This window comes from Cyrtonyx montezumae, unplaced genomic scaffold, assembly GCF_038088225.1.
Source record: "Cyrtonyx montezumae isolate F1298 unplaced genomic scaffold, pur_monq_1.0 scaffold_5, whole genome shotgun sequence".
NCBI lineage: Eukaryota > Metazoa > Chordata > Aves > Galliformes > Odontophoridae > Cyrtonyx > Cyrtonyx montezumae.
The window spans coordinates 10,890,781-10,918,454 of NW_027072056.1; the positions used below are offsets into that span (position 1 = coordinate 10,890,781).

General features: G+C 40.0%; 2 protein-coding genes across 2 annotated transcripts in view; both read right to left on the minus strand.

Moving 5' to 3' along the window:
• Positions 1–27,674, minus strand: part of PLSCR1 (phospholipid scramblase 1) — a 431,180-nt gene that overhangs the window by 21,714 nt on the left and 381,792 nt on the right. The gene's annotated exons all lie outside the window — the stretch shown is intronic.
• LOC136055919 (phospholipid scramblase family member 5-like) lies at positions 2,603–12,019 on the minus strand. The gene is made up of 8 exons (XM_065747783.1): positions 11,954–12,019; positions 9,905–10,056; positions 6,485–6,527; positions 5,452–5,672; positions 4,304–4,465; positions 3,313–3,474; positions 2,755–2,833; positions 2,603–2,668 (listed from the first exon to the last, which is right to left on the minus strand). Exons 1-7 carry the CDS (start codon positions 11,964–11,966, stop codon positions 2,795–2,797), a joined length of 792 nt encoding a protein of 263 aa, XP_065603855.1. The 5' UTR covers positions 11,967–12,019; the 3' UTR covers positions 2,603–2,668; positions 2,755–2,794.

Here is a 27,674-nt window from a genome sequence, read left to right on the forward strand (position 1 = left end):
CATACTGTTTAAATCTATAAGCGTTCCTGAGTTAATTTCACTATGGGAACGTTAGTTGCAGCTTCCTGGATTTACTGTGTTTGAATTCATACCCATGAACATTAAATTAAAATTAGTCTAAATATTTGTTGAGAATTAATCACCTGATAAATTTAGCTCTTTTTCATTTTTATGAATTATTCATCATCTCCTCTCCCTTCCGTTGATGTGTTTGGTTATTTACAAGAGTTGAATTACCAGTCTCTGTTACAAAATCCAGCATTCCAGGCGATTTGTAAGGTGTTCTCCTTGAAAAATATTTTTACCACCATATTTTATAGTACTTCTCTGCTTCTTGAAGAACTCGTTGAAGTTGTAAAAAGAGGCATAAGTAAGTTCATACAACAAATACTTTGCAACAAAATGTTTTTGTTTATGTCTTGCACATATATAATGAATGCTCCTGCTCAGAAAGCCTGTATTAGTAAAATCATAGACTCATTAATGTTGGAAAAGACCTCTAAGGCCATCTAGTCCAACTGTCAACTCATCCCCACCATGCCCTCTAACCGTGTCCCTTAGTGCCACATCCACACATTTCCTGAATACCTCCAGGGGCAGTGACACCGGCACTTCCCTAGGCAGCCCATTATAGTGCCTCATTGCTCTTTCTGAGAAGAAATTTTTCCTAATACCCATCCTGAACCTTCCCTGGCACAACTTGAGTCCTGCACCTCTTATCCTATTGCTGTTATCTAGAAGAAGATGCTGATACCCACCTTGCCACAACCACCTTTCAGGGACTTGTAGAGAGCATTAAGGTCTGCCTTGGGCCTCTTCTTCTCCAGACTGAGCAATCCTAGCTCCCTCAGCCACTCCCTTCTAAGACTTGTGCTCCAGTTCCCTCACCAGCTTCATTGCCCCCTCTCTGGACATGCTCCAGGGCCTCAATGTCTTTCTTGTAATGAGGGGCCCAATGCTGAAACAGGTACCCAAGTTGCAGCCTCACCAGTGCTGAGTACAGAGTAATAAGCATCTCCTGTTCCTGCTGACTATACTATTTCTGTTAGAAGTCAGAATGCTATTGGCTTTCTTGGCCACCTGGGTACACTGCTGGCTCATGTTCAACCAGCAATCAACTAACACCTCCAGATACTTATCTCCATGCAGCTTTCCAGGTACTCTGCCTGGGGTTGTTGTTTCCTAAGTGCAGGACCCAGCACTTGGTCTCCTTAAAGCTCATACTGTTAGACTCAGCCTATCCAGATCTCTCTGTAGGGCCTTCATACCCTCAGGCAGATAAGCACTTCCCTCCAGCTTTGTGTCATCTGTAAACATACTGAGGACTCAATCCCCACCTCCAGATAATCAATAAAGACATTAAACAGGGCTGGCCCCATAGTGACTCCTGGGGAACAGCTGAATTTAATATCATTCACTACCACGCTCTGGGCCCCCTGGCCTGTTTTTTTACCCAGTAAATACACCTGTCCAGGCCATGGGCTACCAGCTCCTGCAGGAGAATGCTGTTGGAAACAGTGCCAAAGGCTTTGCTAAAGTCCAGGTAGACTACAACAGCACTATTTCCATCATCTACTAGATGGTTCACCTGATCAAAGAAGGAAATCAAATTGGTGAAGCAGGACCTGCCTTTTATTAATCCATGCTGGCTGGGCTTGATCCTGAGGTTGTCCCTAAGAGACTGTGCTGGCATGAGTGTTTAAGAGCAGTATTATGAGGTACTGCAATTGCAGGAGTGAGCAGTTACATGAAACTTACCTGAAACAGAAAAAAGCAGTCTTACAATAGAGAATACCTGAGTTTGCCGAAGAGAAAAGATAATTGTGTCCCAAGGAGGTGTTTGCTCTCAAATGGCCTCAGGCAAAGCTGACTGAGAAGTTATCAACCACCAGATATTATGAAGAAGATGAAAAAAAATACCTTTTAATTAAATTCTTGAATGGATAGGAGCACAAATGCTTCACATTAGATAGTTCAAATGTTAAGTGATTTGTGTGCTCTCAGGGGACTCCCTCTCAAATTGTATTGCCTGCCTTTAATACAGGCAGCAAAAGTCCAGATTTTCCAAATGGAGTTTAAGTTTCTCCATCTACTGTTGGAAGCCCAATTTCTGGCTGCAGCTCATTAAATATATCTCTACCATAAAATAAACTGCTAGTGAACATCACTTCCCTTCTTTCAAATCGTTGAAATAGATACCATATTGAACTTCCCGTTGGGTGATGTCTTTATATTTGTTGCTTTCAAACTCAGTTTGTTTCTATTAATTAAATAACGAATCAGAAAATGACTTCTAAAATTATGAAAAAGCAAAACCAAATCCCCCACAACACACCCTCATGTGATTAGTAACTGGTACCAGCACTCGCAAAGCATCAAAGGGTTCTTTAAACAGAGACTTTCATCAGTGACGCTGCAAGCCTTCGTCTAATCTTTCATGATTTCCCATGCAGCAAGATCAAAAGAGAAGGAAGAGAATAGCACTGTTCCAAAGGAACAGTGCTCTGTGGGAAAAGTATGTTTAGCTACAACGCATGTAAAATGTAAGTGGGAAATTATTATTTAGAAGACACATCTTTTAATAAACAACATCATTAGCTCCCTTTCTTTTCCTATAAGGAACAAGGTTTTGTGCAGTTCAAAATCATGTCCAAAGCTCAAGAGATTTCTGGAAGAAAATGAAAAAGAATTAGAAAGTATCTAACATATAAGTCTTCAAAGCAAGAAGATCAATTTATGTTCATTTTTACTTACTGAAACACATTCTGCATATTTTATTGTTCCTGTCATCTTGTTATAATCCATCCAGAGAGTTTTCAAAGAACATTAAGTCCTACAAGTAAACAAATAGTGAATGGTAATAAATGTACAAAAATGCAACAATTAATATCAGAAGTCTACTTGTAGGCTTTTGTTACATAAATTAATTAGATTAGTCAATCATTTTCTATTATTCTGCCACTAAGCAATAAGGATGTCATAGGACAATCCAAAATTCTTTAGTCACATGAGTTACAATTCTCACCTAAGGAAACTAAAATGCATAGGTTGTTGGTCATTTAGAACAGTGAATAATTTAAATAGTTCTGACCTTTTATTTATGTTTTCTGATGTACATATTCTAGATGACTGAAACCATTGCATGCTAATATTATTATTTTAGTGCTGTTAAAAGCAGCACACAATCTCTTTTTGGCAGTGGCTTGACTTTTCACTGCATGGTGCCTTTGTAAGGTCACAGCCAACAGCGAAGACCCCTTTGGTCCCAGCCTGTCCAGCTCTTGGGGCTACCTCGTGATTTTTCATACTTACGATGAGGAAGCATGCACCAATCATCACTGCCTTGATTTTCACATCAAGGTCTACTGGGACCTGGATCCCGAAGTTGGCAGTGTTGGTAAAAACATTGTTTACAAATCCAGACCAGTACTTGGAAATTTTGCCAATCGTTGACATTTCATTGAGAGCTTTTACCTGCACCAATAAAAAATGGGAATAAGCCTAGACATAAATAAATCTAATACACACAGATTCTATCTCCAGCGAATTAACGACTGTGCCCTGACTTGCAGAGTACTCTATAGTTGTCAGGCTGTTCTTTTCTTCTCGTCGTTGAAATGCTCTGCTAGTGTCAGATTTGCCTTTAGAAGTGGAGCACAAGAAGGAGCGTCTCTTGCGAATTTGGAGACATCAGCATCTTCAGAGCTGACAGAAAAGCAGGGGAAGCAATTTGTGAAAGTTTGCACCACCATTTGCTCTTCTTTCCCAATGATTTTTTTTCCCCTCTCTTCAGTTTCAGATGTGCTCCAATTCACAGCAGCAGCACTGTTTTGGACCACTGCCTCCTACAACTGACAGATGTGTTCTTGATTACGCAGCCATTTCTTGCACAATAATGAAATTAGGAACATTACCTACTGAAGTCTTCTGATGTGGCTAGAAACACAGAAGTTCTCTTATGTTATGTAAGTATGTAAGTAAGAGGAAGAGCTTTGTTTACATCAGAAAACAGTTCATGGTTTCTTCAACAGTCTCATTCTCTCTTTTATATCCTAAATTACTTTTTTTCCTAACAAATGAAGTTAAATGGATACAGAGTTGTCAATCCCATCCAGAAAACATCTGCAGGAATCAGCACGTCAGGAACAGAAGTCAGGAACTCCAGTGCCCACAGTTGTGACTCTGTTCCAAAATTATTGCGATGTATGTAATGTTTTTAAGAGTAGAATGACAGGATTTTTGATTGAGAAGTTCATTCAAAGCAGTAAAACTCTAAAATTCTTAACAGTCGTAAGTAACATACCTCAAAGTCAACATCTTCAAAACAACCACAAGTTGCGTATGGGCCAATTATTTTTAGTACATCTTCTTTACTTTCATTCTGTATAGTAAACTTAGGCAGAAATGGGTCCCAGTTTTGTACAACATAACCAGCTACTGTGCCTGGTGGGGACTGAACTTCTAACTAGGAAACAAAACAGAATAAAATCTTATAAACTAATTTTATATTAGTATATTTTTTCCATAATACTGTTTAATGCAGTTTTATGTATAATTTTACCAAACCATGAATTGGACATCTAATGGCTGTCTAATGGTGCTTTTAAATAAAGTTTTTACAATACACAGCTCAACAGCTGCACCAGAAGCTATCATCTTACATGAAATGTAAGATTTGATAAAAGTTATATACTGTGGTGTAAAACAAAAAACCTGTAATGTGTGAGTTTCCCATAGGCTATTTTATGCAGTAATTGTGCTACCCAGGAATCCTTCTTCTGAAAATCTGGATGCAGAACTGACAAAGTAGTTCAATAAGTCTCCCTAAAAAAAAAAAAAACACTTTCCTAAAATAATATCTGTGCATGAAAGTCAAAGATAAGGAGAAAAGATCTCATTTTCAATAGGATCTGTGCTTTTCACTCAAAGCAGCTGATGTTTGCAATTTTCTATGGCCTTGAAGAGTTGGAGCCCTGACACGATACACCAGTTTCCCCCCAGAGTTGTTTCCCAGCCGCAGCCTGCACTGCCAGCCCCAGGAAAAATCTCTCCTTCCCATTTTGTGCTTGCAGTGAGTAATGTACACCCATAGAGCACTAAGTGATGTCTGTCTGAGTAGGGTGAGCAGTGCTTCAGGGCCATACCTAAATGGAGGGAGATGTCAGATGCAGGGGTCTATTTGGGATGCCCATGAGAGGTACGCTGGGAATGTTACTTGCAGAAGGCCTTTTTTATCAATAATTCCTTCTAATTGAAGGCCTTTGAGTTCTTCTTTCAAGGTGTTGTCTCAGCAAGTGCAGAGGCATGAAGAGAAGCTGCTTCCATTCAGCCCAGGCTGGGACATGGCTGAGAATTCCTTCCTGCCATCCTCACTGAGGTCATGCAAGGCTTAATTAATGCAGAGCACATGCAGTGAGATGCTTGGACAAAAGGCAATTAGGCAACACTCACCTCTTGCAGAAAGCAAGGGAACCAGCAGCTGTTGCATCTCAAGGGTCTATTCACTGTAATCACCTCTCTGCCTGAGTTATCAGCAATCCTTATGGTGAAAGACCTTATAGGCGAACACAAGTTACGATCAAAGCAACCATTTTCTTCCACTGCAAAGTAAACTCTTTGTCCCAAATGGTTTTTTATCTCATATTTGCTGCAGGTCTCTGTGCCAAGTATGGCTAATAAAGCAAAACAAGTTGGATGTTACCTTAGCATAAGGTTAGATTAGAGATAGCTTCTGCCAAGACTCACTGAATTTTGCTTAGCATAGATATTTACAGCTCCAGTCTTCTCTGAGGTATGCACTCTAAAAAACTATGAACTGTTTAACAATTGTTTTTAAATGATGACATAAGGAAAATGTATGATCATAATGAAATAATTATGTCAAGTTTTATTTTGAAAGAAAATTTAGATCAAAGACTTTGATCTGCTGCAAACTGCAGTATATATCACAAAAGAGGATTTATATACTGAGTTTCAGTTTTGGCTTTTCTTAATTCATACACTGTAAAAAATATTGATATGAGGCTATCCCACTTCAGTGACACAACTTTCACTCAGAAAGGTGCCCAAGAATCAGGTTGAAACTTCTTGAATGGGAGAAATACATCTGATTACACGGAACAGAAGGAATATGCTTAAAAGTGTTTAAATTGTTGAACGTGAAAGTTTTAAATTTAAAGTAACTATGTAAATCAAACTATTATGCTTTATTTAACACCTTCTGACCTTCCTTTATTCACTTGTAGCACATTCATCATTGTTTAAGACAATAACCATCTTTCCAGTCCATGGAAAAATTCAATCTTTTAGTAACTTTGAGGGAAGGATTTTAGGGCTGGGGCACTGTAACCTTCCTCTCCTCATCTCACCATGCTAACACCATGCTGGAGGCCTGATGCAAGGTCAGTAAGAAGCTGGGCTTGGAAGCCCGTTCGACTCAGCTGTGTGCCAGCACTGTTGGAGCACAACAAGGGTTGCACCATACCTTCAAGGAGCTCCACTTGCTGATGAATAATGATCCGGTCAAGCTGTTTCAAAAACAAAGAACAAAAATATAAGCTAGTGGGTATTGGAAGGTCTGGGGCTGCTGGTGATCACCTTTCTCTTTGCATTTCTTTCCTTCCAGAGTTCCCCAGAGAAACCCTCGCTGCTTGAAACCATCCTCACCTGTCAGCTGGTTACAAATGCAGGAGGAAAACTACCATGACACCCAGCTTTTCTGTGCTCACCATCCCTATGACATACTCTGCTTTAGAAAATAATCATTAGTATTGCAAAACCTTAATTTCAGCCTACCTTCCAGTGTTATTTGACTTTTTAATGCATGTTTTATGTGACAATTTAGCCTTTGCTAGTTTCTTCTCCTTAAATTCCAGATGGGCATCAGACGCCTGACACTGAGTTTTGCCATTACTCACAGCTGAAGACAGAAAGCTCATGACAGACATCTGAGACCAGCACGTCACAGCTCTCCAGTGTATGTATATTTCACAACTGATAAATCTTGCCTGGGACACATTCAAACTGTTGTAGCCATTTATCAGTTCCAGTCATCTCCTGCAGCTAGTTCAGACAGCAAAGAAAAGCTGGTAATAGAGAAACTTCCAGATCCCTTTCATTAATCTCTGAAATGTGCGTGCCAGTAATTGAAATAATAAAAAATATTTGGACTTAAAAAATCTTCTCCCAAGAAGCCTTGCTGTTTATCATTTAGATTTCATGAGATATGAGAAGCCTTGGAGCTCATGGGAAGTTATTGCAGGGCAATGCTGATGAAAAATGAATAAACAGGTTAAAGATGGCAGGACTATTTTAATATTTTAGTATTGATTTTAATATGGATTTCTTTCCCCCACATAGACTTTCACAGGGGAAGGAAAAATAAGAAGGCTGAACTGCTAAAAACTTTGAGTGATATTGCACTGCGTACCAGTCTGTTTCGTACAAAGCATAGGCAGTGTTTAGCCAACAGGCAGCACCATTTGTTAGGCTCACTTGTTTTCCTTGTTGCTGCAAGGCAGCAATTCTGATGCATCTTTCATTGAGGCACTTGTGGATTAAGGGAATTTTGCACTTGCATTTGAAAGCATGGAAACCCTTTGCTATACCTGGGTCTCAGTCCTCTCGAGCTCTAATGAGCTGAAATTCCTTATGCACAGCTAATTCTCAGCATTCAGTTTTGTGGGCATTAAATTTACAGCTCATCAGTCTGACCAAATCTAAACTAAGAAGCATCTTACAAAACTGCTAAAGCGTGGATAGCTGCAAAACACAATACTGAGCTGCTTGGAAAATTTTCAGATCTCTTTCGTCTATTCCTGCTCTGCACAAAGGTTCCTAACTTTTGTGATGAACTCTACAGAATTCCAAGAACCACAGCTATGATCTGGAAATGAATCATGTTCTCTGGGTGACCTGTTTTGTAGAAAATTATTTAGTGTCACTTTTGTGATGGTTACAGAAAGCACGGTCTCAGTTCAGCAGGGCAGAGCAGTTTATCGCCGGGCTCTGAAGTGCCTCAAAGAGCCAAACGCATCGCATCGCGCCTCGGCCTGACTGACTTCAGCGTGCATTTGCATAGTGACAGATGTTTTCTGTTCCTCTCATCCAGTGCTACACGCTGTGCCCTTGAGTTCCTGTTTAGCATAAGACTGTGGGGATCTCTATGAGATTCACTGGGGCTGGATCCTGCTTTCGGAGGTGAGCATGTTGTGGCCTTAGTAAGAAATATATTCAACTTTCTCAAATAAATCTATCCAGCTATCTTCCCTGTTCCTGCTGGAGATATGCAGAACCTCATTTCTATTTGTTAACTTTTATTTATTCACAACCACTTTCTACATAATCCTTCTTCTGTTGAAATCATTCTTTAAATTAAATGCCTTTTTTTTTTTTTTCCCCCACAGGTTGTTTTCTCCTCCAGGGGTGACAGCTGTCAGAAATTTCTGCTCTGATAGAATTTTTTTAGTCTAAAAATGAAAATTTTGCAGTCCTGTTTCAAAGCAGGTTCTCTATTCCCTGTGCCCTTTTGGTGTCACTTTTCTGTGCCTGTTCCAGATGGGAACCCACATCCATAACATACACACAACCAGAAGCATACACAGTGCAATGCATCAAAAATTCCCAGTTCAGATAGAAATACCTTTCATCATTTATATGAGTGGTTCTTCCCCCCACATTCTGATGGAGACAGTGGGTCCCCAGGACTTCTCTTGGTGAAGGGGATGCTGAGGGCCAGGCTGATGCCCTCCTCTCACAAATGCAGCCTCACAGGGACACAAGCACACAAGAAACCAGGAGTCATCTCAGGAGCAAACTGAGAATAATTAGTGAGGGCTGCAGCACAGGCACATGGTTATTGAGCTGAGAATGAAGACTTTACATCAGATGTAAACCTTCCATATAATGGAGTAATAGAATTTGCTTGCCCACATTGTACAGATAAAGCTAAGGTATAATTCATGCTCATGCAGAAAGCTGAATATGTAACCTGCCAAGTATTGACTATTACAATCACTTTTCGACTAAAAAATGTAGCTCCACAGTCTGTGAACAAATGCTCCTGTAATTGACAACACATATCATTTTGTGCACAGGCTCTATGAAATGAAAATTGTAACTCCATATGAAAGATGATTTCTGAAGGCTTTCCCAGTTTTGTTAACTGTCTTATGTTCCCAATAGAAAATGCATTCATTTTTCTGCCTCTATATAAAACCTAGAGAAAAGCATCTTTTATATACAGTCCTGAAGTGATGCATCAGAATCACAGCCTCATAACTACTCCTCAGCTCCCACTTCCCTGCAATATGCTGCTTGGGCACTGTCTCTTTTCTGCCTTTCAGAAACAGAAAGTTTCAACACAGAAGTGCAAGTTTACAGTTGCTCAGGCTTTCTCTTGGTCATCTACTTGGGAACTTGCTTCTCCCTCAGCTGGAGAGCATTGTCCTTGTGGGCATGAGGAATTTGCTCCAAAGAGCTCCATGTTCCTCAGAGGGAGGCATGTGATTCCCTCACACACTGCTGGTTTTAGTCAACCAGATGAGTTCTGAGGTCACCCAAGATTTGGAAGTGGTTTCTCTTAAGGATCTGGAAGGAAACTAGAGGGACAATGAGAATGGTCATAGTATGACCTAGAAAAAGTCCCAGAGAGAAGAAAATCACATCTGGGGGTAAGCAGAGCTGCATGCACAGTAAATGGATTTCTGCAGAGATGAATAGCAGCATTGAAGGAAGAGCTTATAATTTGTACAATCCTTATCTCATAGTAATGTCAAACAACAGAAAAGCTTCACCATATCCAATTTCCCCTCCCCAAGAAAACCCCATAACACTTCCACCCCACAAATATCAAAGAAGTCCATGATGAAACAGAACAGTTCCAGCACTGGGAAATATTCGGGACCTGGTTCAGGTACTCCAGCCCTGGTGGCAAGTTATGTGCCTGTGAGGTTTGCTTCCATGGGCCTGCTGGCTCAGCAGGCTTGTCCTGCTCTGGCAGATCAGAAGAACCAGGGAGGTAGTCCTTAAAGACTGGGTTTGTTTGTCCTTGAGATTCTGCAAAAAAGAAAAAAAAAAAAAAACAAACAAAAGGAGAAATGAACAGGGCCAAACTGCAGAACTGGGACACTAGCATCACACTCTGCCTATACCTACACCAGTGTCTGAGTTCAGTTGAGGAGTAGGAACCTTGGCCATCTGCTGCAGCTGGTCTCAGTGCCAGCACCTTCCCACCACTGCAGTAATATTGGCCCTGCTTGTGCAGCACGTGCCAGCTGCAGCTCTCAGCACATCTATGGCAAGTCCTTGCATTAACTGAGCCCCTGTGCCTCGGTAGCAAAGCAGCCTCAAAACATCATTTTTGTCTCCTATGTGACAATACTTGAGCATAACGGGGTTTGAGCTCTGAGAGGAATTTTGGGTTTAGGTCTGAAGCTGCCTTTTGCAGCTGTGGCTTTAATTGAGGTCCTTTAGCTTTATTTGAACCCACTGTGGCTGATTCATCGTTTAATCATATTTTGATCTTAATTTGCCTTTGCAGCCACTGCTTTCCTTCAAAGTCAGAGACCACAGGAGGAAGAAGCAACCCCTTTGAATTTGTAGCTGGCTGTTAAAAATGTATAACTGGCGGATAAATATTTTATATGCTCTTCTGCATCATTTTACCTCACAGGGTTCTGTTACTGCCATAACTCTTGTTGTTACATGAAATACCACGAAGTGGCCAAGAGTTAGTGTTATTCTCGGATAATAAAAAGGAAAAAAAAAAAAAAAAAGACAACAAATTGCAGTTCTACCTGTCAAATTTTAAGCTATAAAAAAATCAAACAGTAAATGCATTAAATATTGATGACAACCTAAGCTACTCTGAGGCTTTGTCTATTATCATGGCTGCTTCCTACTTCATTTACAGTGCGGGAGAACTTAAAAGTTACGACATGATGCAGTGAGCATTCCGTGTGATAGCAATCTGCAGAAGTACTGGTTCCTAACAGGCTCATATTACCAAGTTCCTTCATTATGAAAACTATATTATAGAACATTACTATTTCATTGCCCTTGTTAATCACTATGCATTAAAATATACAGAACCAGATCTCTTTTATATGGCTAAATACAAGCAAAATATAGGGAAAAAAAGTACATTCCGAGAGTATAACAATGCTCTAAAATCTGCTGCTGCATAACTTGTAGTGCTGTAAACAGGGAATGTCTGAAGTATTTTGGGGGGGAGTAAAGGGGTAAGCATTTTATTGCTGGAACTCTCTGGGCCAGCATCTGCCTCCGTACGTCACACTAGGGTGATCCCTGTGGGATTGTATTCATACTAAGAAAAAAATGATTTGTGTCCTTCTGCTTAGCTTTAGGATTTGACTGTATGGAAAAAATGAATGTTGATGGCATGCGAGATCAGCATACTCCTGTATTTATCTATAGCCCTGAACAGCCAAGGGCTGCAGCTCAAAGACAATATGTGACAGAATTATCCCAGATAGAAGTATTCTGGTCACATTCATTTATTCTTCAGATATTTATTTTTCCTGCATGACTCTAGCCAGTTTTGAAAGTGAAAGGCATTTGCTGATTTCATATTTTCAAAGTGGAATAGGAAAGAAGTGCGAAATCTGTGCGAATCTTGGATCAGAACATGCCCTCCCCATGCAGCCCATACTGACAGGTTTAAGCACAAAGATACAAGCACCATTTCCTGACTGAATGCAGATGCGAACATTCTGTGATGCACTTTATTCAAATAACATTCCAGTATAGATTTTAGTCTCCTTAGGAGCCTCTTGAATACTGAAAAATTAAAAGAAGCCCAAACAACCATGCTTTGGCTGCTGTGGTTTTAGCCTGAAACTCTCATTTCATCAGACTGCTGATTGCTGGAAACGTACGAGACTGTAGTTTTCTGTAAACATGATCTAAAAATACAGACTATAGATGCACTTACCTTGAGAGGCCATGAAGCTTCCTGAGTTACTTCTTCAAAGGAAGCCAGGTTAAAAGAAAAGGCTTTTCTTGTTGCAGCAAAGAAAAAAAGAGCACAGCATGCACAAAACTTCAGAAGGTGTCTGTCTACTTCATATCAGCTTACAAAGAACTGGAGGAAACGTATTGCCTTTCTCATGTTCCAGAACACTGCATTTTATGTCGATGGACAACAGGGGGAGATGATGCTAACAAACAAGGAAAACATTATTCATTTCAAGTCGTTTGCACCAATGGAAAGAGGAAGAAGTGTTTTGTGCATGCAAAGAGGCAAAACTTCGATGTACCCACTGGGAAACAGAACGCATTAAACTTCAAACTCCACTTTATAATGTATGTATGTATTCTGCAACTATACAAATTCTGCCTTTATAATTCAATATTTATGTTTCCACTTCTGCAGGTACCCTGCAAGGACAGAGGAGGTGATTACCTTCATCTCCCCACTACTGGCACCCATTCAACACATCTCATGCTCTGAACAGGATGAGCTGCACAGGCTTTTTCCCTTCACTTCCCTGTGGGGCTCAGTCTCCCCTCCCCAGGAGGTTACCCCCAGGAACTGCCCCATGCGGCCCATCCACGCACCTTGGGCTCCACTGCTGATTACTGAGAAGTGCTTAAATGGACATGGGAAGTGAAACGAGCTGCCTGTGTCCTGCTGCGGGCCAGCACTGTCCATGCCAACACATAACGCGCAATTACCCGCATTGCACCGAGAGCAAAGCAGGAGGAGGGAGGGTAACCTTGACTTACCAGCTCATATTTCTACCTCGAGTGCCCAAGTCGCCATGGAGATCACGCACATGTGAGCCGCAGACAGATATGATGCATGGCTGCAAAATGGCAGAGCCTAAGCAGAGCATGCAGAGAAGCAGGGCGAGGTGTTGGGGAGCATTTCTGCTCTGCTGCTGCACATCCTGCCACTTCTGAGCAGGCTGCAGAAACGCACTGAGCAGATTTATCTCCGGAGGATGCAGCTTAGGGAGATACTGATGAGGATCTCTGAAAGAAGAATACATGCAAGACGAAGGAATGCAATTTGTATCAACTATATTAGTAAATGAAAAGCCTACAGTGGAACATGTGAAAATTTGGCTACACAAAATTGCCTGTGAGCTTGTCACTGGGCACAGAGAAGTCACCAAGCAGTGCAGCCCTACTCACAGACAAAGGAAATTCCATCACTGAACAACTCTGCACTGAACAAATCCTTTCAAATTGGGAAGAATTTTGCCATCACTGGAAATTAGGAATGACTAAAAGTTTTTGCTTCTTTCTCTTTGTCAAAGATGTGCTTCTTCAGAGCAGATCTAACCTGGGGAACAGGCACAAAGCTCCAACAAACTCCCTGAAGAAGAAAGGGAGAGGCAAAGCCCCAGGTTTTTATCATAAACCTAACTTTGAAAGTGGTGGATGAAAAATTTCAAAAGGCAACTCAACAGTTACCCAATCTTAACAAGGAAAAAAGTCTTTCTTCACCTCCCAGAAAAGCACTCCAAAAACATCCCAATACTTGGGTCAATGCATGAAGCAAGCAGTGGGCAGTAAGAAAAATGTGCTCAATACAGAAAAAAAAAAAAACCAAACAAAACAAATAAACAAACAAAACATTAAGAGATATATGCTGATATATACTGAAGGAAAAGGTTTCAAATATTTACAAAGCATTTTCTGAGAGCTCCAGTGTTCTGGCCCATCCCCATAACCACACTGTGCCTGCAGCAGGTTCCCCAACATGTGCAGTGGGCTGGAGGGCAGTGAGAAGGAGAGCAGAGCTGGGGCACGCGTGTGGGCTCCCATTAGCAGCACCATGGTGGCATGGGCAGGTCCTGGTGTGGACAGAAGCCAGGATTCAGTGTTCCTCTGCTCATGAAATAAACATTTCCCTAGAGCAGTTCTGCCCCAAAGAACTCATTTCCTGGCATTGTTCACAAAATTGCAGTAAGTAAGTAATAGCAAGATATAAAACTTGGCTTGAAGTACATTTTGTGTTGTTGGTTTTTTTCCCCATATCTTTCACAATGCCTCTTCTTACCTTATTGTTTTAGACTGAAACAATCATTTTAGTAGATTGCATCAATTGATTTCTGCAGGATCTGAAAATAAGTCTTGCATAGAGATAAGTCTTTACAATTAAAATTATGTTATTTAATCTCAGTTTATTTATATCTTTATTAAGTACACACATATTGGTCAAAATCAACTCCAGCTGTGATTAAAGGCAGCCTCACTAAGGACTGCAGAAACAGAAGACTTAATCGTATTTATCCACAAATGCAGCCATCCCTTGGTGCTATTTAAAAATACATAAGGAAAAACTACAAGCAAGGGGGGGACATACAGACAACTAATTGCAGAGGACTTTTAAGTACTCAGCAAGCAGAATGGCAGCACCCAGGTTCTGCCAAGACACTGAGCTCAGCCTCATTGCCCCCCACTGAAGGCGCTGGGGGTCACTACATTTGTTCTACTGTAGGGAGACTAAAAAATAAAACAGAGCCTGCTCCTTTCCTCTGGGTTGAGGTGCTGGACACACATTCACAGCCTGTGTCCACCTGGCCAAAGAGCCAAGAGAAAAACAGGAGACAGCAGCAAAGTTTAGAATATAAGCAGAAGCTGTTTGCTGCTGGAGGACAGGCAGTCCATGACATACATTGCCATCCAGCAGCACAGTACATGGTGCCTGTCTGCTCTCATCAGTTCACACTGACCCTCCATGAGCAATTCCAGAGCTTTTTGGCTGCTAGGAAAGGGGATAACTAACGCCAAATTCCAGTTTAAGTTTTCTTTCACTAAAATATCTACTGTCACCAGCTTTAATGCTTTACACTGTCATTTTCCATTCCTATAGTAAACTATAAGGCCTTCCATCCTTTTCTTAGCACAAGAAACATTGCGTAGTGCAAGAATCATATGTGAATTTGCAGTAAGATCCAACTTGCAGATTTTTATGTGGTATTACATTCTGCACCGGAAAACGTGTATTAGAAATTTTAATGCTACCCCCAGCACGTGTTGATATGGATCAGAGTCCAAGTATAGATGACAGCAGACCTAGATGCTAGCAGAATACAGCAAGCAACTGGAAATTCATCAAGTAGCTTCCCTTATATTCATTCACCCAATGGAAAAGACTGAACTCAAAACCAGACTTTGAATCCCATTAAACATGTTTAAGAAAATGTGACCATGAAGATGTTGATTTATTTAAGCAGACTGATGTGATTTAAGCAAAAATAAGTCAATAAAGGAGTAGTGTGCAAGATCTGAAGGTACCTTGTACCAAACTCATTTAGAGCACGCTTGGTATTCATTAGGTATGCAGCCCTGGCACCCTCACAAGGGGTGCAGCTATTGTAAAATTATCAGTAAAACTAAAATGATACATTGTACAATTATCTCCACTGCATTCAACATTCTAATTCCAAATTCAAAGTAAATCAAATGGGTTTTTTTTTTTCACTTTTGGGGGGAATAAAGAAGAAGATAAAGGGCTAAGATATCCACAAGATTGAATGACATAACAGTAACTCTCTTAGGACATCAAAATTAATTTCAGTTTCCCCAAGGTATCTTATTTTAATTAATAAATCCACAAACCTGCTCTATTAATTAGAATACTGAAAGAATAATAAGTTTCAGACAAACTTATTTCTAATAAACCTTCCATAATGTAAAAAACCAGAAAGAATTAAGGCTCTCTTTCAATTGTTCTTCTACGTTTTGTAGCAACATTCAAACATTTTACTTAATGCTATAGCAAAACTATTTCTCATATTTTAAATTTGAAAACCTTTGAGTTTTGCATTCATTGTTTTTCTTATTCTGTGCCTTTTGAAAGGATGACAGTGGCCTGCTTACCAAAGAAAAAAATTTTGAGGGGGTAACAGTATATTTTATTTATGATATTATTTCCTACTATTAAAAGTGCTAAGTTTTGCACCTTGGGTTACCTGGGTTATTCAGTGGTCACCAAAGCTGCTACACTGCTGGTCAAATCACACATTTGTATGTATGCTAATAAACTCTTCTGCTCAAATCAGCATTAGATGTGGAGAGATGAATCTTTTTCACCCTGAACTGTTTTATGTTTCTATCTCTTTGTATCATAGTTCACTCGCTGGTGGAAAATCAGAGCAAATTTTCCCATTTGTTCTCCAGTTGCCAGAAGTGATTAATTTGTACTTTAGAAAACTGCAAAGCTCCTTTCAGATTTCTGTTACATGAAACAAGAAGGGAGAAGAAAACACTAGCAAACTGCCAAAGGTTTAGGTTAGCAAAATAAGAAAAACTCTGCACAAATGAAATTGATGCTTACCATTTCAGAACCGTTTGTCCTGTACAGATAGTTTCTTTCAACTAGCACTGTGGGTGGCACTGAGGGATGTGGTTAGTGGGCATGGTGGTGTTGGGCTGATGGTTGGAACAGGTGATCTTAGTGGCCTTTTCCAGTCTTAATGATTCTATGATCTGTAACCAAAGTAGAGCATGAGAGGCCAGCAGGAAGCTATGCACAACTTGTCCAATTGGTAGATCCGAGCAGCATTTTGTTTAGATAGGTAGAGTGACTATCTTCTGCACTTTACTGAAAAACGGAAGTTACAGTAGTTGCTGTATAAGATAAAAAGCCACCACTAATAGAATTTGTAGCAAAGTTCGGCAATTGAAAAATAAGGGAAAAAGCATAGGAGCTTGACTAGCAGTGCTAACAGCTGTTACTGCCCAGATCCTCTATCCTCCAGCAATCACTATTGCTTGTCTTGTCTAAGGACCTTGTAATGGTTTTCATGGTTTACTCAGAAGAAGCATAATAGTTAATAGAAATAAAATTTGCCTCAAGTAAATAGGGCAGTCCTTTCAGAAGTTTGTCATTAATGATTTCTCTTCCTGCAACAATCGTAACTGTGGAAGACTGACACCATGGGGGTAATCCTCAATACTTGCTGTAGTTTTGAGTGAGGGTTCCAAGCTCGCGGGTTTGAGAATTCTGCTCCTAGTGGGGACTGTCACAGATGGCATCACTCCTTTTCTAAAAAATTATATATATATATATATACGTATATATATCCTTCAGTGCCAGCTCTCACACTTTTTGCATCTCAGGTAGGAGTACAAAACTCCACATTCTAGATTTGTTCCAAGGAATGGGAACAGTGTTTTCCTTTCCAACTAAATACGCGTGCCATTTTCACACAGTAATCACACTAATTTATTCTAATACTTACATTTTAAATACAATACCCAGGGGAAAAGTTAGGATACCAAAAAACAGAAAATGTAATGAATCATAACAGCAACAAATGAGAATAATCAAGTACTGGATGGAATTCTGCTCTCATTTACTCCAGCAGAACAGTTTACTCTGGTGACTTGGATTTGAATGTGGTCTCTTCTATATTTTTTTTAGACAAAGAATTATACATTTTATAGACTCTAACATTTGGTTAATGGTTACTAAATCTGGCATTTACAGAGACATTAGGAAAGATGGTATTTATTTGCAATTTTATTTCCCTCATAGTGAAATGTGGAATCTATACAGCTGTACAATGAAGATGATTAGAACTGCTAGATATGAAGGCCTCCTGGGAAAAAAAAATATCAATAGCATAGTTTAACTACATGAACCATAATTGCATTATTAGCTCTGCTGCGTGCTGCCACAGGAAAGCTAATGACATGATTCTGAAGAAGCTTTATAGATTACAGAAAACTGGATAACCTCTTGTGCTCCCATTGACAACACAACTCATTTGAGATCCCTTCCATCACAGGGAGGAAAACTGCTTCATTTTTCACAAGCCTTCTGAATATGTCTTTTTGTGGAATTTAAATATTAACTGTACATATGCCAAAGGATGAGTAGCTGAAAAAACAAATTACCCTTTGTTTTAACCATAGCTGTGGCAAATTTAGCAGTGAAAAGGGGTGTCAGTCCCTGCCCAACAGAAAAAATGGTGTTGCAGGAGAAGGGAGGAAGAGGAGGCACTCCCCATTCCAGCATGCACTGCCACTGAGTGGAAGCCAAGGGATTCATACCATTAACTGTCAGCAATTTTTTTTTTTTGAGTCCTAAATACACTTTCTAAATCCGCCTGCCTACTGTTTGCTACTTGGGTTCCAGCTTAAAAGAAACAGACTAAAATCAGTTTTTTGCATTTTGACAAAATGCCAAATGCACGAAGTCACTGAACTTTGTCCCTGCGTTTTCCTCTACCATCCAATCCCCTGGTTGCCAAGACAATGATCTGAAAAACCACATCTTTTCCAGTACTTACAGCAACAGAGGAAAGGTGTTATCAAGTCTGAAAACACAAAATGATAAAAGACAAACCTAAAACGTTGGCTCTAAGAGACACATCTTTGCAGTCACATCACTATCCTACTTGAATAACTGATTCACAATGTGCTAATCAGCACCATGGTGACCTGCAGCAGATGGTATATGTTCATGTTTTATTGCAGCACCCATGGGTGTGTCCTGCTTGCTGGAGCTTCCTTCACCACCATAGAAGGCTCAGCAACTCTCTTTTCCCCCCACAGCTCAGAGGTGGGCAAGAGCCCATTCCATCCACTCCAGTCTTGGGTCTCCTAGCTGGCTCTGCTTGTCATGGTCACAGCTCCCACTTAGGCTACTGTCATATAGGTAAGAACACCTTGCCATGCAGACCACAGCAAGTCGGATGGGTCTGCTCCCTTTCCTAGGTACATTGCTTTTGTTCTCATTGAGAACTGGGAGAGCAACTGGAAGACTTGCAGTTAGACTGGATGTAGGGAAGAAGGATAAAAACTCTGAATAGAAAACAGCTGATTTAAGGGCTAGACATCTTACCTGTGCTTAGACATTATATTCTGCATAACATAATGCTGAAGCTGTAAACTGATTAATGACATACCTACTTCTGCTTGAAAGGGCTGTCTTGCTGAAAGAAGCACTAACCTGCTAAGTGAAATCTTCTAAAAAAGGGAACACTTACAAGGACGCAGGGTTGTGACATACAAGATGTGGTAGGTAAAATGGTCTCATTGGCAGAAGCTATTGGCAAGCAGCGCTGTATAAATATATGGTGCTTTTTTAACTGAGTCTTCTGGAAGTGTATTTTGGTGGTGCTTTTTTTTTCAGGTTTTTGGTTTCTACTGTCAAATTCTGCTGGCTTTACTTATGTGTGGTAAAATGTTGCCATCAAGTGGCCATTTACTCAATTACAGTGCACCCTCTTCCCTCTGGGGCAGGTGTTCAGCTCTATTCCATCGGACCCTTGTCTGGTACCTGAATGTATTGCCCAGATGCTGCTGGCTGTGCCACCATTTACAGACGTTTTTGATCACAACTGATTCTAGTCTCCAAAAAGGAGGAGGGGAATCAGAGCTCCTAAATTAGCAGTATCTGACCTCTTTATTAGGAAAACCTAGCCAGCTGTTTTTCCTCTGTAGCTGAGGAACAAAACACATAACTGATTCAGCAGAAGGAATGTAGGGAAGCATTCCTCTTACTGCTGTTGTACATACTGCTTTGTAAACCATAGGGGGCATTATGTCACCATGGTTTCTTCTTCTAATTTATCAGTTTGGGATGATTCTCTATTCATCAGATTCATCATTCTAAATGCTCTATATTTACACAAGCTCAAGAAATAAATCCAGAAAATGATATTCTATGTATTCTACTTTTCCAGTCATCCTTTACAGGATACCTAAAATATGGGACAGACACCCTTTCTTATCTGCAGTTTAATTAAGATCCATTTACACGATCTGATAAACATCGGTTAATCTGTAACCTGCATCCCGCCAAACCAAGATGTTAAATGAACATACAAAGCAAGCAAGAGACTAACCTATGGAAAGAGATGAGAAAGCCACTACCACAACATGAGAGTATTCCCTCACTTACCTTGAGAAGAGCAGCACTTTCAGTGGTGGGAAGGAGAAGGATGGCCCTGATCCACCTTTACACAGCACAAGCAGGAGACCCTGCAGCCTGCAACATAGAAACACAGAGCCATAGCTTGGCTTGGGCTGCAGGGGACCATCCAGTTCCATTCCCCTGCTGAGGGCAGAGTTGCCACACACTGGATCAGGTTGCCTAGAGCTCCATCCAGCCTGGCCTCAAACACCTCCAGTCACATTGTTTTTCCTTTGTCACCCCCTTGCAACCATCTGGTTCTCTGCGACTGCCAGGTGTGAGCACCCACCACCACCACCAGAAGCCACCGGGACTCACAGCAGGACCCACTCTGAGTGGCTTTAGGCAGGATTACACATTTGTTCCTAGACAAGCAGTGATTCGTAACATTGCTATTGCTATTCTCTTCTCCTATGGCTGTACAACTGGCACTGAGCACAGCCCCATACAATCAGTGGTTTCAGTACAACCTTTCTGAGCCTGCAGTTGAGCTGACTGTACAGCACACAGCCGGGTGCCATGTCAGTGTGTGAGGAGGGTTAATGTGTTAATCGGTACACCTGCTTCAGGAGCCCAGTTTAATAATCTTTGCATGCTTTCTGCAGAGACAACTTTTGAGGCTCTTCTAACTGCAGAATTAAAGGCAATTTCAAAACTGGCTCACAATTTTTGTTTAAGGGAATTTTCTTTAAGACAGTAAGAATGAAGGCTTTCAGACGAAATATTCTTTGGGACGTAGTCCAAAATTAGGTAAAAGAATAATTTTTTTTTTTAAAAGCAACAGCAACAACAATAAAAAACCCCACACTACTAGTTACCAACTTTGGTACTGAATCTCAAATCATCAAATCACTTTAGTCTAATTGAAAAAGGCTGATTGCCACTGGAGAACAAATCCACATCTAACGTAACAGACTTCCCTCAGGTTAAAGGACATAGCGGATAAAAACTCAACAGATTTTGTAGATTAATTTAGCAGTAAATATTTGGACCCTCACAGAAACAAGACCACCCCTTAAGGATGGAAATCTATACTCTGTGCAGCCTCAAGAAATCTCCACACCTTCTTGTTCAAATAAAGACTTGCAGATAAAGACAATACAGAAGTAATTGACAAAATTGAAAGTATGAGATTAAACCATGGCAGTAGAGGTGGGGGAAAATAGAAATAAATGCCATTTTTATTATCAGACTTGAGGAAAATGCATGTTTTTAGTATTCATAAACTCATCAATAATTATAGACCGACATTCTAAGGAAAGGAGCAAAAGATAATAATGAGAAAGGCAGAAGCATTCTGTAGTAAAGCATGCTTTCCTGCACAGCTTCAAGGAACAAACTAACCATCTGCTAATAAGATATTTCCCCCAGCTGAGAACTGAACTCTATTTTACTTCCAAAAAAGCAGCTTTGCACTGTACCAGCCAGTTCTCCTGTCCTTTTAGCACAAAGCCTCTCAAACACAAAAAGAAGGCACCGATACTCTTTGTTCCGCCTCCCACAGTCGCTTCAGCCATGACATACTTCCAAGAAGTTTCTGCTGAATGATAATAAAGCCAGCTGCATCCTTCTAACAGCCAACACTCCCCAGTACACCTCACAAAGGTGAGGTGCAACTTCTTTGACAGTTATTTCAATGATTTTTGTTTGCCTCACAGTGACGCAGTACTGAAAATGCGGCAGAAGACAACTTCTGGAATGCTAGCTAAGGACATCAGCAAAGTGCTGGTTGTACTGCAATGAGGCTTAAGTGATTGAAAAAGGAGAGAGTTCAGTGCTCTTGACGCCTACAAAAACAGTATTGTGAGAAAGAAAGATACATGGGGCCATCTAATTGTATAATATTGGAAGAACACTTGCATAATTACATAGCTACAGTGACAGCTGCTTACAATGTCCGCTATCACACACTGCAGGTGGTGATTTATCTATAGGTTTCCTACTCATCCGAATGGAAAACAGCAGGAAGTGACCTCTTGGCATCACACATAATGGCACTTTAAGCAACTACCATGCACTAGGTCCCCTTTCTAATTTTGGGGAAAGGATATGGACTCACCTATTGCCAAGTGCCAGTTTTAGGGCTCTGTATTCTTTATCAGAGATGTCACAGGACAAATAGGAGATGAGCAGGGAAGTCCTGCAACGTCCCAAGGACTGTTCCTTATACCCCTGATTTCCCTTAGGATGCATTCTCTATTGAGTGCTTTTTCCAGGAAATGGTAAAGGAGAGCTGTGCCATTTAAAATTTAGGACTATAAAATACCAACGAATGTGAAGACAACTGTTGGTAGTTTGAAATAATAATATATATATGAAAAAGGCTTCTTTGTTATTTTATTTATACCTCAATTATGTCACTTCTAAAAATACCATTTGGAAGGAAGGGCATATCTCGGTGCACATCCCTTCACCTCCTTCATGCATATGAGTATACAAAATTCACCTCAGGGTCAGAAATCAAATGGTTATTATGGCTTCAGAAGGAACATCACACACTCCGTGCTCTGCGGTGTCTCACAATACAGTCTCTTCATCTCTTCAGTTCCCATCCACTCTTTATTAATAAGCAGTGAGCTCAAAACAGAGCGTAGCTTTAATCCTGCACTTCCTTTGAGCAGGATGGTGAGCACTGCTCTCTTGCTTACAGCCTTCTCTTAGTGGTATATTTAATTCTATTTGCTTTTTTTTTTTTTTAACTTCAATTTAAGAGATTATATTTTCATGTTTTCCTAAGTGCATTTTAATAACTTGTTGAGCAATGTTATCACAGGTGTATCACCCCAGTGTTGCTGTGCCCTAGCAGGACCCAACCGAAGCCCATACCCCTATCATTCCCAATGCCATTTAGGACAAGCTAGCAGTTTCACTTTGCCACTTGTGCAGCTGGGTGGCATTCATGAGGTGTTTCATTGTTCTCACAGCATTAACTTGCATCACAGAAAAGCGTAGAACAATAATTTGAATTGGAGTAATCATAGGTGTCATTCTTGCCACTGTATATTACATTAAGTTAATGAACTTTGGGAGACACATTCAAACGCATTATCACGATCAGCCCAATTCATTTTAAACTGTATGCCTCATTTCCATGGGCTCTAGTTTATTTTACAGAGGATGGGGAGTATGCATTCTCTGCAATCAACTCAGCTCTTTCTTCCACATTGAAATTATTACTTCTGAGAGACAGGCTGATGCTACAGAGGAAACAAAAGCATACACTTAGCCTGAATTTTTACTGGTAAACTCAAGATTAAGCTGCTAAATATGGATGAAGCACAGAACAAGGTTTCGAAAAGGGGTAGTCTTGTCCTTTTGCCTCCAAGTTTGTCAAAGGAAGGCTGAGGCAGCTTGTGCTGCCTTCCATCCTTCGGTGACCCGCCCTGGCCCTGCTCCCACCAGCGGCTGTTGCAGTGGGAGGGATCCTACCTCTCAGCCTTGGGGCTTCATTTCCCCACCTCCCTTCCCCATACAGCCCTATTTGATTTAAAAAGAAAATAATCACAGATGTTTTAGAGTTAAAATTAGCTTGAAGGAAAACTGAGCATCTCAGAAAGCAAAAAAGGTCACCACTGCAGTGTTTTCTCCAAATAATCCTTTTCAACAGTTGAGTAAGGAACTCTCCCATCTATGGTTTCTCTTTTTACTTGTTGTGCAAGAGAACAGTAGACAAGAAGACCCATCCTAGCACTTAGATTTACAGGCAAAAAGTGTACCAGAAACATCAGGGAAATAAGACAAAGTCCAAGGTGCTTAAAAGGCAGCTCTAACGCACACCATATGTTTTTTTCTGAATCTGAGCATAATTGTGGATTTTTATGTTATGTATTTCACATGCTCATTGCCAGAAATCTCTTCACAGCTCTACTGGGCCATTTCAGAGACTAATGCAATGCTCTTTATCTGTTGCTTCTCCTTTTCCTGGAATTGTCAACAAGGCTTATCACATTTATTTAATTCACTCATTTGTCTTGTATGAACCCAGAGAACAGCAATGATTTTGAAACTTTTATACTTTTTCTAAAAGCCAATATTTATTATGAGGATAACCAAACACTGCAAAACCCAAGATCACTAAGGGATCTCAGCCCTCAGGTATGCAACCCCAAAACTTTATGAAAGCTGAAGAATGGGTCACATAATGGGAGAAAAAATGCCCTTCCTAAGAACACAGCTGTAAAACCATGGTTCATAGACAGCGCATCCCTATGAAGCAGCCATTCCAGGACACCCAAGGACCCATGCAGGGAGTGAGCACTGTGCAGAGCCATAACGTTGTAACAGCAAGCAGATTTAGGTCTGTGCTGTGTCTGTAATATTGGAGCTGCCTTTACACACTTTGGACTTTAAATCTTATTTTCTTACTAGTTTTTGTTTCTGGTATATTTTTTGTACAGAAATCTTACCAAATTTCTGTTTGCACCAGTACTGTTGGTTTTCCTAATAATCTAGCTCAGAGGGAGAGAATGCAGGTCACAGAAGCAGCAAGTATTTGGTTTTAGATGTGGAACCGTGAGACTGAAAATAAAGGTCACAGATACACCAAACACTTGAGAAACTGTGGTGATACCAAAATCTGAGTTGCTGTCAAGTGCTGCCACCCTGAAGCTTGCCCAAACAATCTCACCACAAGCAGAATTCTGCTCACCTTACCAACAAGGCTGCAACAACCTTCTTATTCTGAAAAATGTGGTGTCTGTCTGCCTATCCTTTTGAAAGTTTTGTTTAAGAATTAGAAGATAAGAACATGATTTGATTGTAAGACGGTGTGAGGATGAGAGTAAAAATATATATATATATTAAAATGGATGATGTGAATAATTAAAACCATTTTTCTATGTACTGAAGGAACAGAAAGCACAAAGATGAAAGTGAAGTGGCTTGTTTTATTAGTTGCCTAACCAATCAATACCATCCGTCAGCAGCAACTGTATAAACACATCCTCTCCACAAAGCCTTTGTAGAGCCACCTGCACTCTGATCCACACTGAACCTCAGTGACATTTCAAACATTCTCATGAGAAGTTTCCTTCATTCACTGAATGCAGCATAATGCATGGCTGAACAAATTACTGGAACATATGCAGTGGTAGTTTAGGATTTTCAAGCAGTAGTTTAAGGGTGGTTTGTTTTAACATTTGAAACCCCCATATTCATTTCCATCCATGTTTCAACTGAATTTCTCAAAACCTTTGCATACTTTGCAGTCTGACTCACAACCAGCTAATTCCCCAACCACTGTAAATCAGTTTATCTGCCCTGAACTCAGTGAGAGAGGTGGATTCAGTCAGGCTGAGGATTTAGGCTATTGCATTTTGAAGTTGGGTTTTTTTTTGTTTTAGGTTTTTTTTCAAAATGTCCTGAGCAGTTATTTATTATTGAGTTATAGGGTTTATTTATTTATTGTAATGTTTGACAGAGTCATAGGGAGTGAATTGTCATCGTGGTACGCAGGTGGTTATACACACAATTCTCATTAACAGTAGGATTTTTCTTGGGATTTTCCAGTGCCAATGCAAGCTCATCAGTCCTAACTTTCATGCTTCTGCATGCACAAACCAGAAGGGATAGGACACAAGGAAGATGAAGGGAAATTACTGTGCCAAAAAATTACTAATTTCATCATTGAACTTCATGAACTCAAAGCAATGTGAACCACGATGTTTAATGACATGTCATACAAAATTCAAACAGTCTGCTCTCAGTCTCAAAGTTCACCCTGTGGAGCCTTCCCCTTAATATAGACTTTGATTTAAAAAACAATCTACCTTCAGAATGTATCAAAAAATCTATATTAAAGATAATATTCTACCAAAATAAAAGGTTTGTTCTCTTATTTGAGACATATCAGTGAGCATTTTTCTGTTTCTAAATAACAGAAACATACCAGCCCACAAGTGCTCAATGCATGTACATAAAAGGCAAAAACAAAAAAAAAAAACACACTGCATCACAGCTTTTTCCACCTATTTTTTCCATAGCGCTATTTAATTTTGCTGCTCTGTTCTCAGAATTTAATCCAAAAATTGGATTTAGAGAAGTTACACAAGTGATGTAAGAAGTTTTTTTCTATTTTTCTTTTCCTTGTCTGCCCATCCAAATACACAAGAGCAACAACCTATGGATTCAGTAGTATTTAACTTTGTCTCCCTACACAATATTGGGAGATCCCTCACCAACATTTTCAGAGGCACACATGCTTGATCCTCAGGTTCTAACATTCATCATCAGTCATCAGTGCTTTGTCATATTGCATCTAAACAAAGGTGACGCTGGAACACTAACAGGAACATAGAAGGAGCAGAAATCCACAAGAACATGGACAAGTCTGCTAAGATTTTCCATGAAACTTCCAATATTTCTTTCTTCTATCTCCATCAAAAGAAAACATTCATTAGTGAAACTTCTGACATCGAGATCAGAAGAAAACCCCGAACAGTAGCAAACTCTGAAAGCATTCATTCCAAACCAATATTGGCAAAGAAGTCCTAGTTTTATAAGGAGCCTTGAAAGTGAAGTAAGGAAGCATGACTTCAAAGTCTTGTAGATTAGATCAATATACTGTTTTGATAAGACTTCTTTTGCTTCCTGAAAAAGTGCAGTTTGGATGGAATATTTCCACCAAATTCTTGCCTTGAGTGAGTTACAAGAAGTACTAAAGCAGGAAAATGGGTTGAAAAATTAAGAGCATGTGAGAAAAATTGTTTTTCTAGCAAATTTAAAGGAATTCCTTGCCAATACTGTGAGATTACCAGGCTCCACGCTGCCTGGTTAAGCAACTCTACGCCTTTTGCCTACACAAAATTTTCAGTGCAGTAATCACCTAATAACTCATTGCTGGATGCGTCAAAAAACAGCAATACAGAAAATGCTATAGGCAGAACATGCAAAATCTCCTCATAAATCAGTAATTATCTTCTTTCAGTGTACTTCCCAGAACAAAAGCAGTATTACTGGAAGCACGGGCTAAGCAAATACCTCAAATTCTAGTCTCTGACCAAACTTACCAAGAATACAATACAACATAACACTTCTTTCATTGGTTACTGAAAATGTTGTGGAAACAGCTTACTCAAGTTTAGAAAAATCTTCTTTTGCTTTGGAAATGTCTGTTCAATTTGACACCTTTGGAATTGGACTTTGCATTTACTTTGTATACACAAACACACATATAGAGTCTGGGTTACTTTGAGAACTGAGTTAAATACAGAAACATTGCTGCCTGAAAGAGGTATTGCTAACTTTCCTCTGTACAGCTGAGAACAGTGTTCAAAATCGTGGTCTTCTAATGAAATAAACACTGGGAAATAGAACTAAAGAATGTTTTTCAAATGGAACAAATTCAAATACTCTGCTGCTAAGATCATGTACTGTACAGTATAAAAATACATCTTAAATGATCACATCCCACTTTGGTATAAGTCATTTTGAGAAAGCACTTTTTTCCATCACCTTGTCTGACAAGCATTATGTATTTTATTTGTATGCAAGTGAATGGCAGTTTATTGTGTCCCAGAGGATGAAGTATTAATGATCATTTGCTCCTTGCTGTGTGGCCTGTCATAATTTTGCAGCAAGACTGACAGCAGTAACAGCCAATCGGTATGTTAATACTCACCTGGCACGGGCTACTCCGTCCATTTTAACCAAAGGCCTTCACCAAATCCTTAGGCAATTTTCATTAAAAATTGCAATTTCTTATAGCATCCTTAAATTGCTAGATAGGAGCAGATGAAACAAACCATATATTTCTTTTGTGTAGCAGTCAGACTTC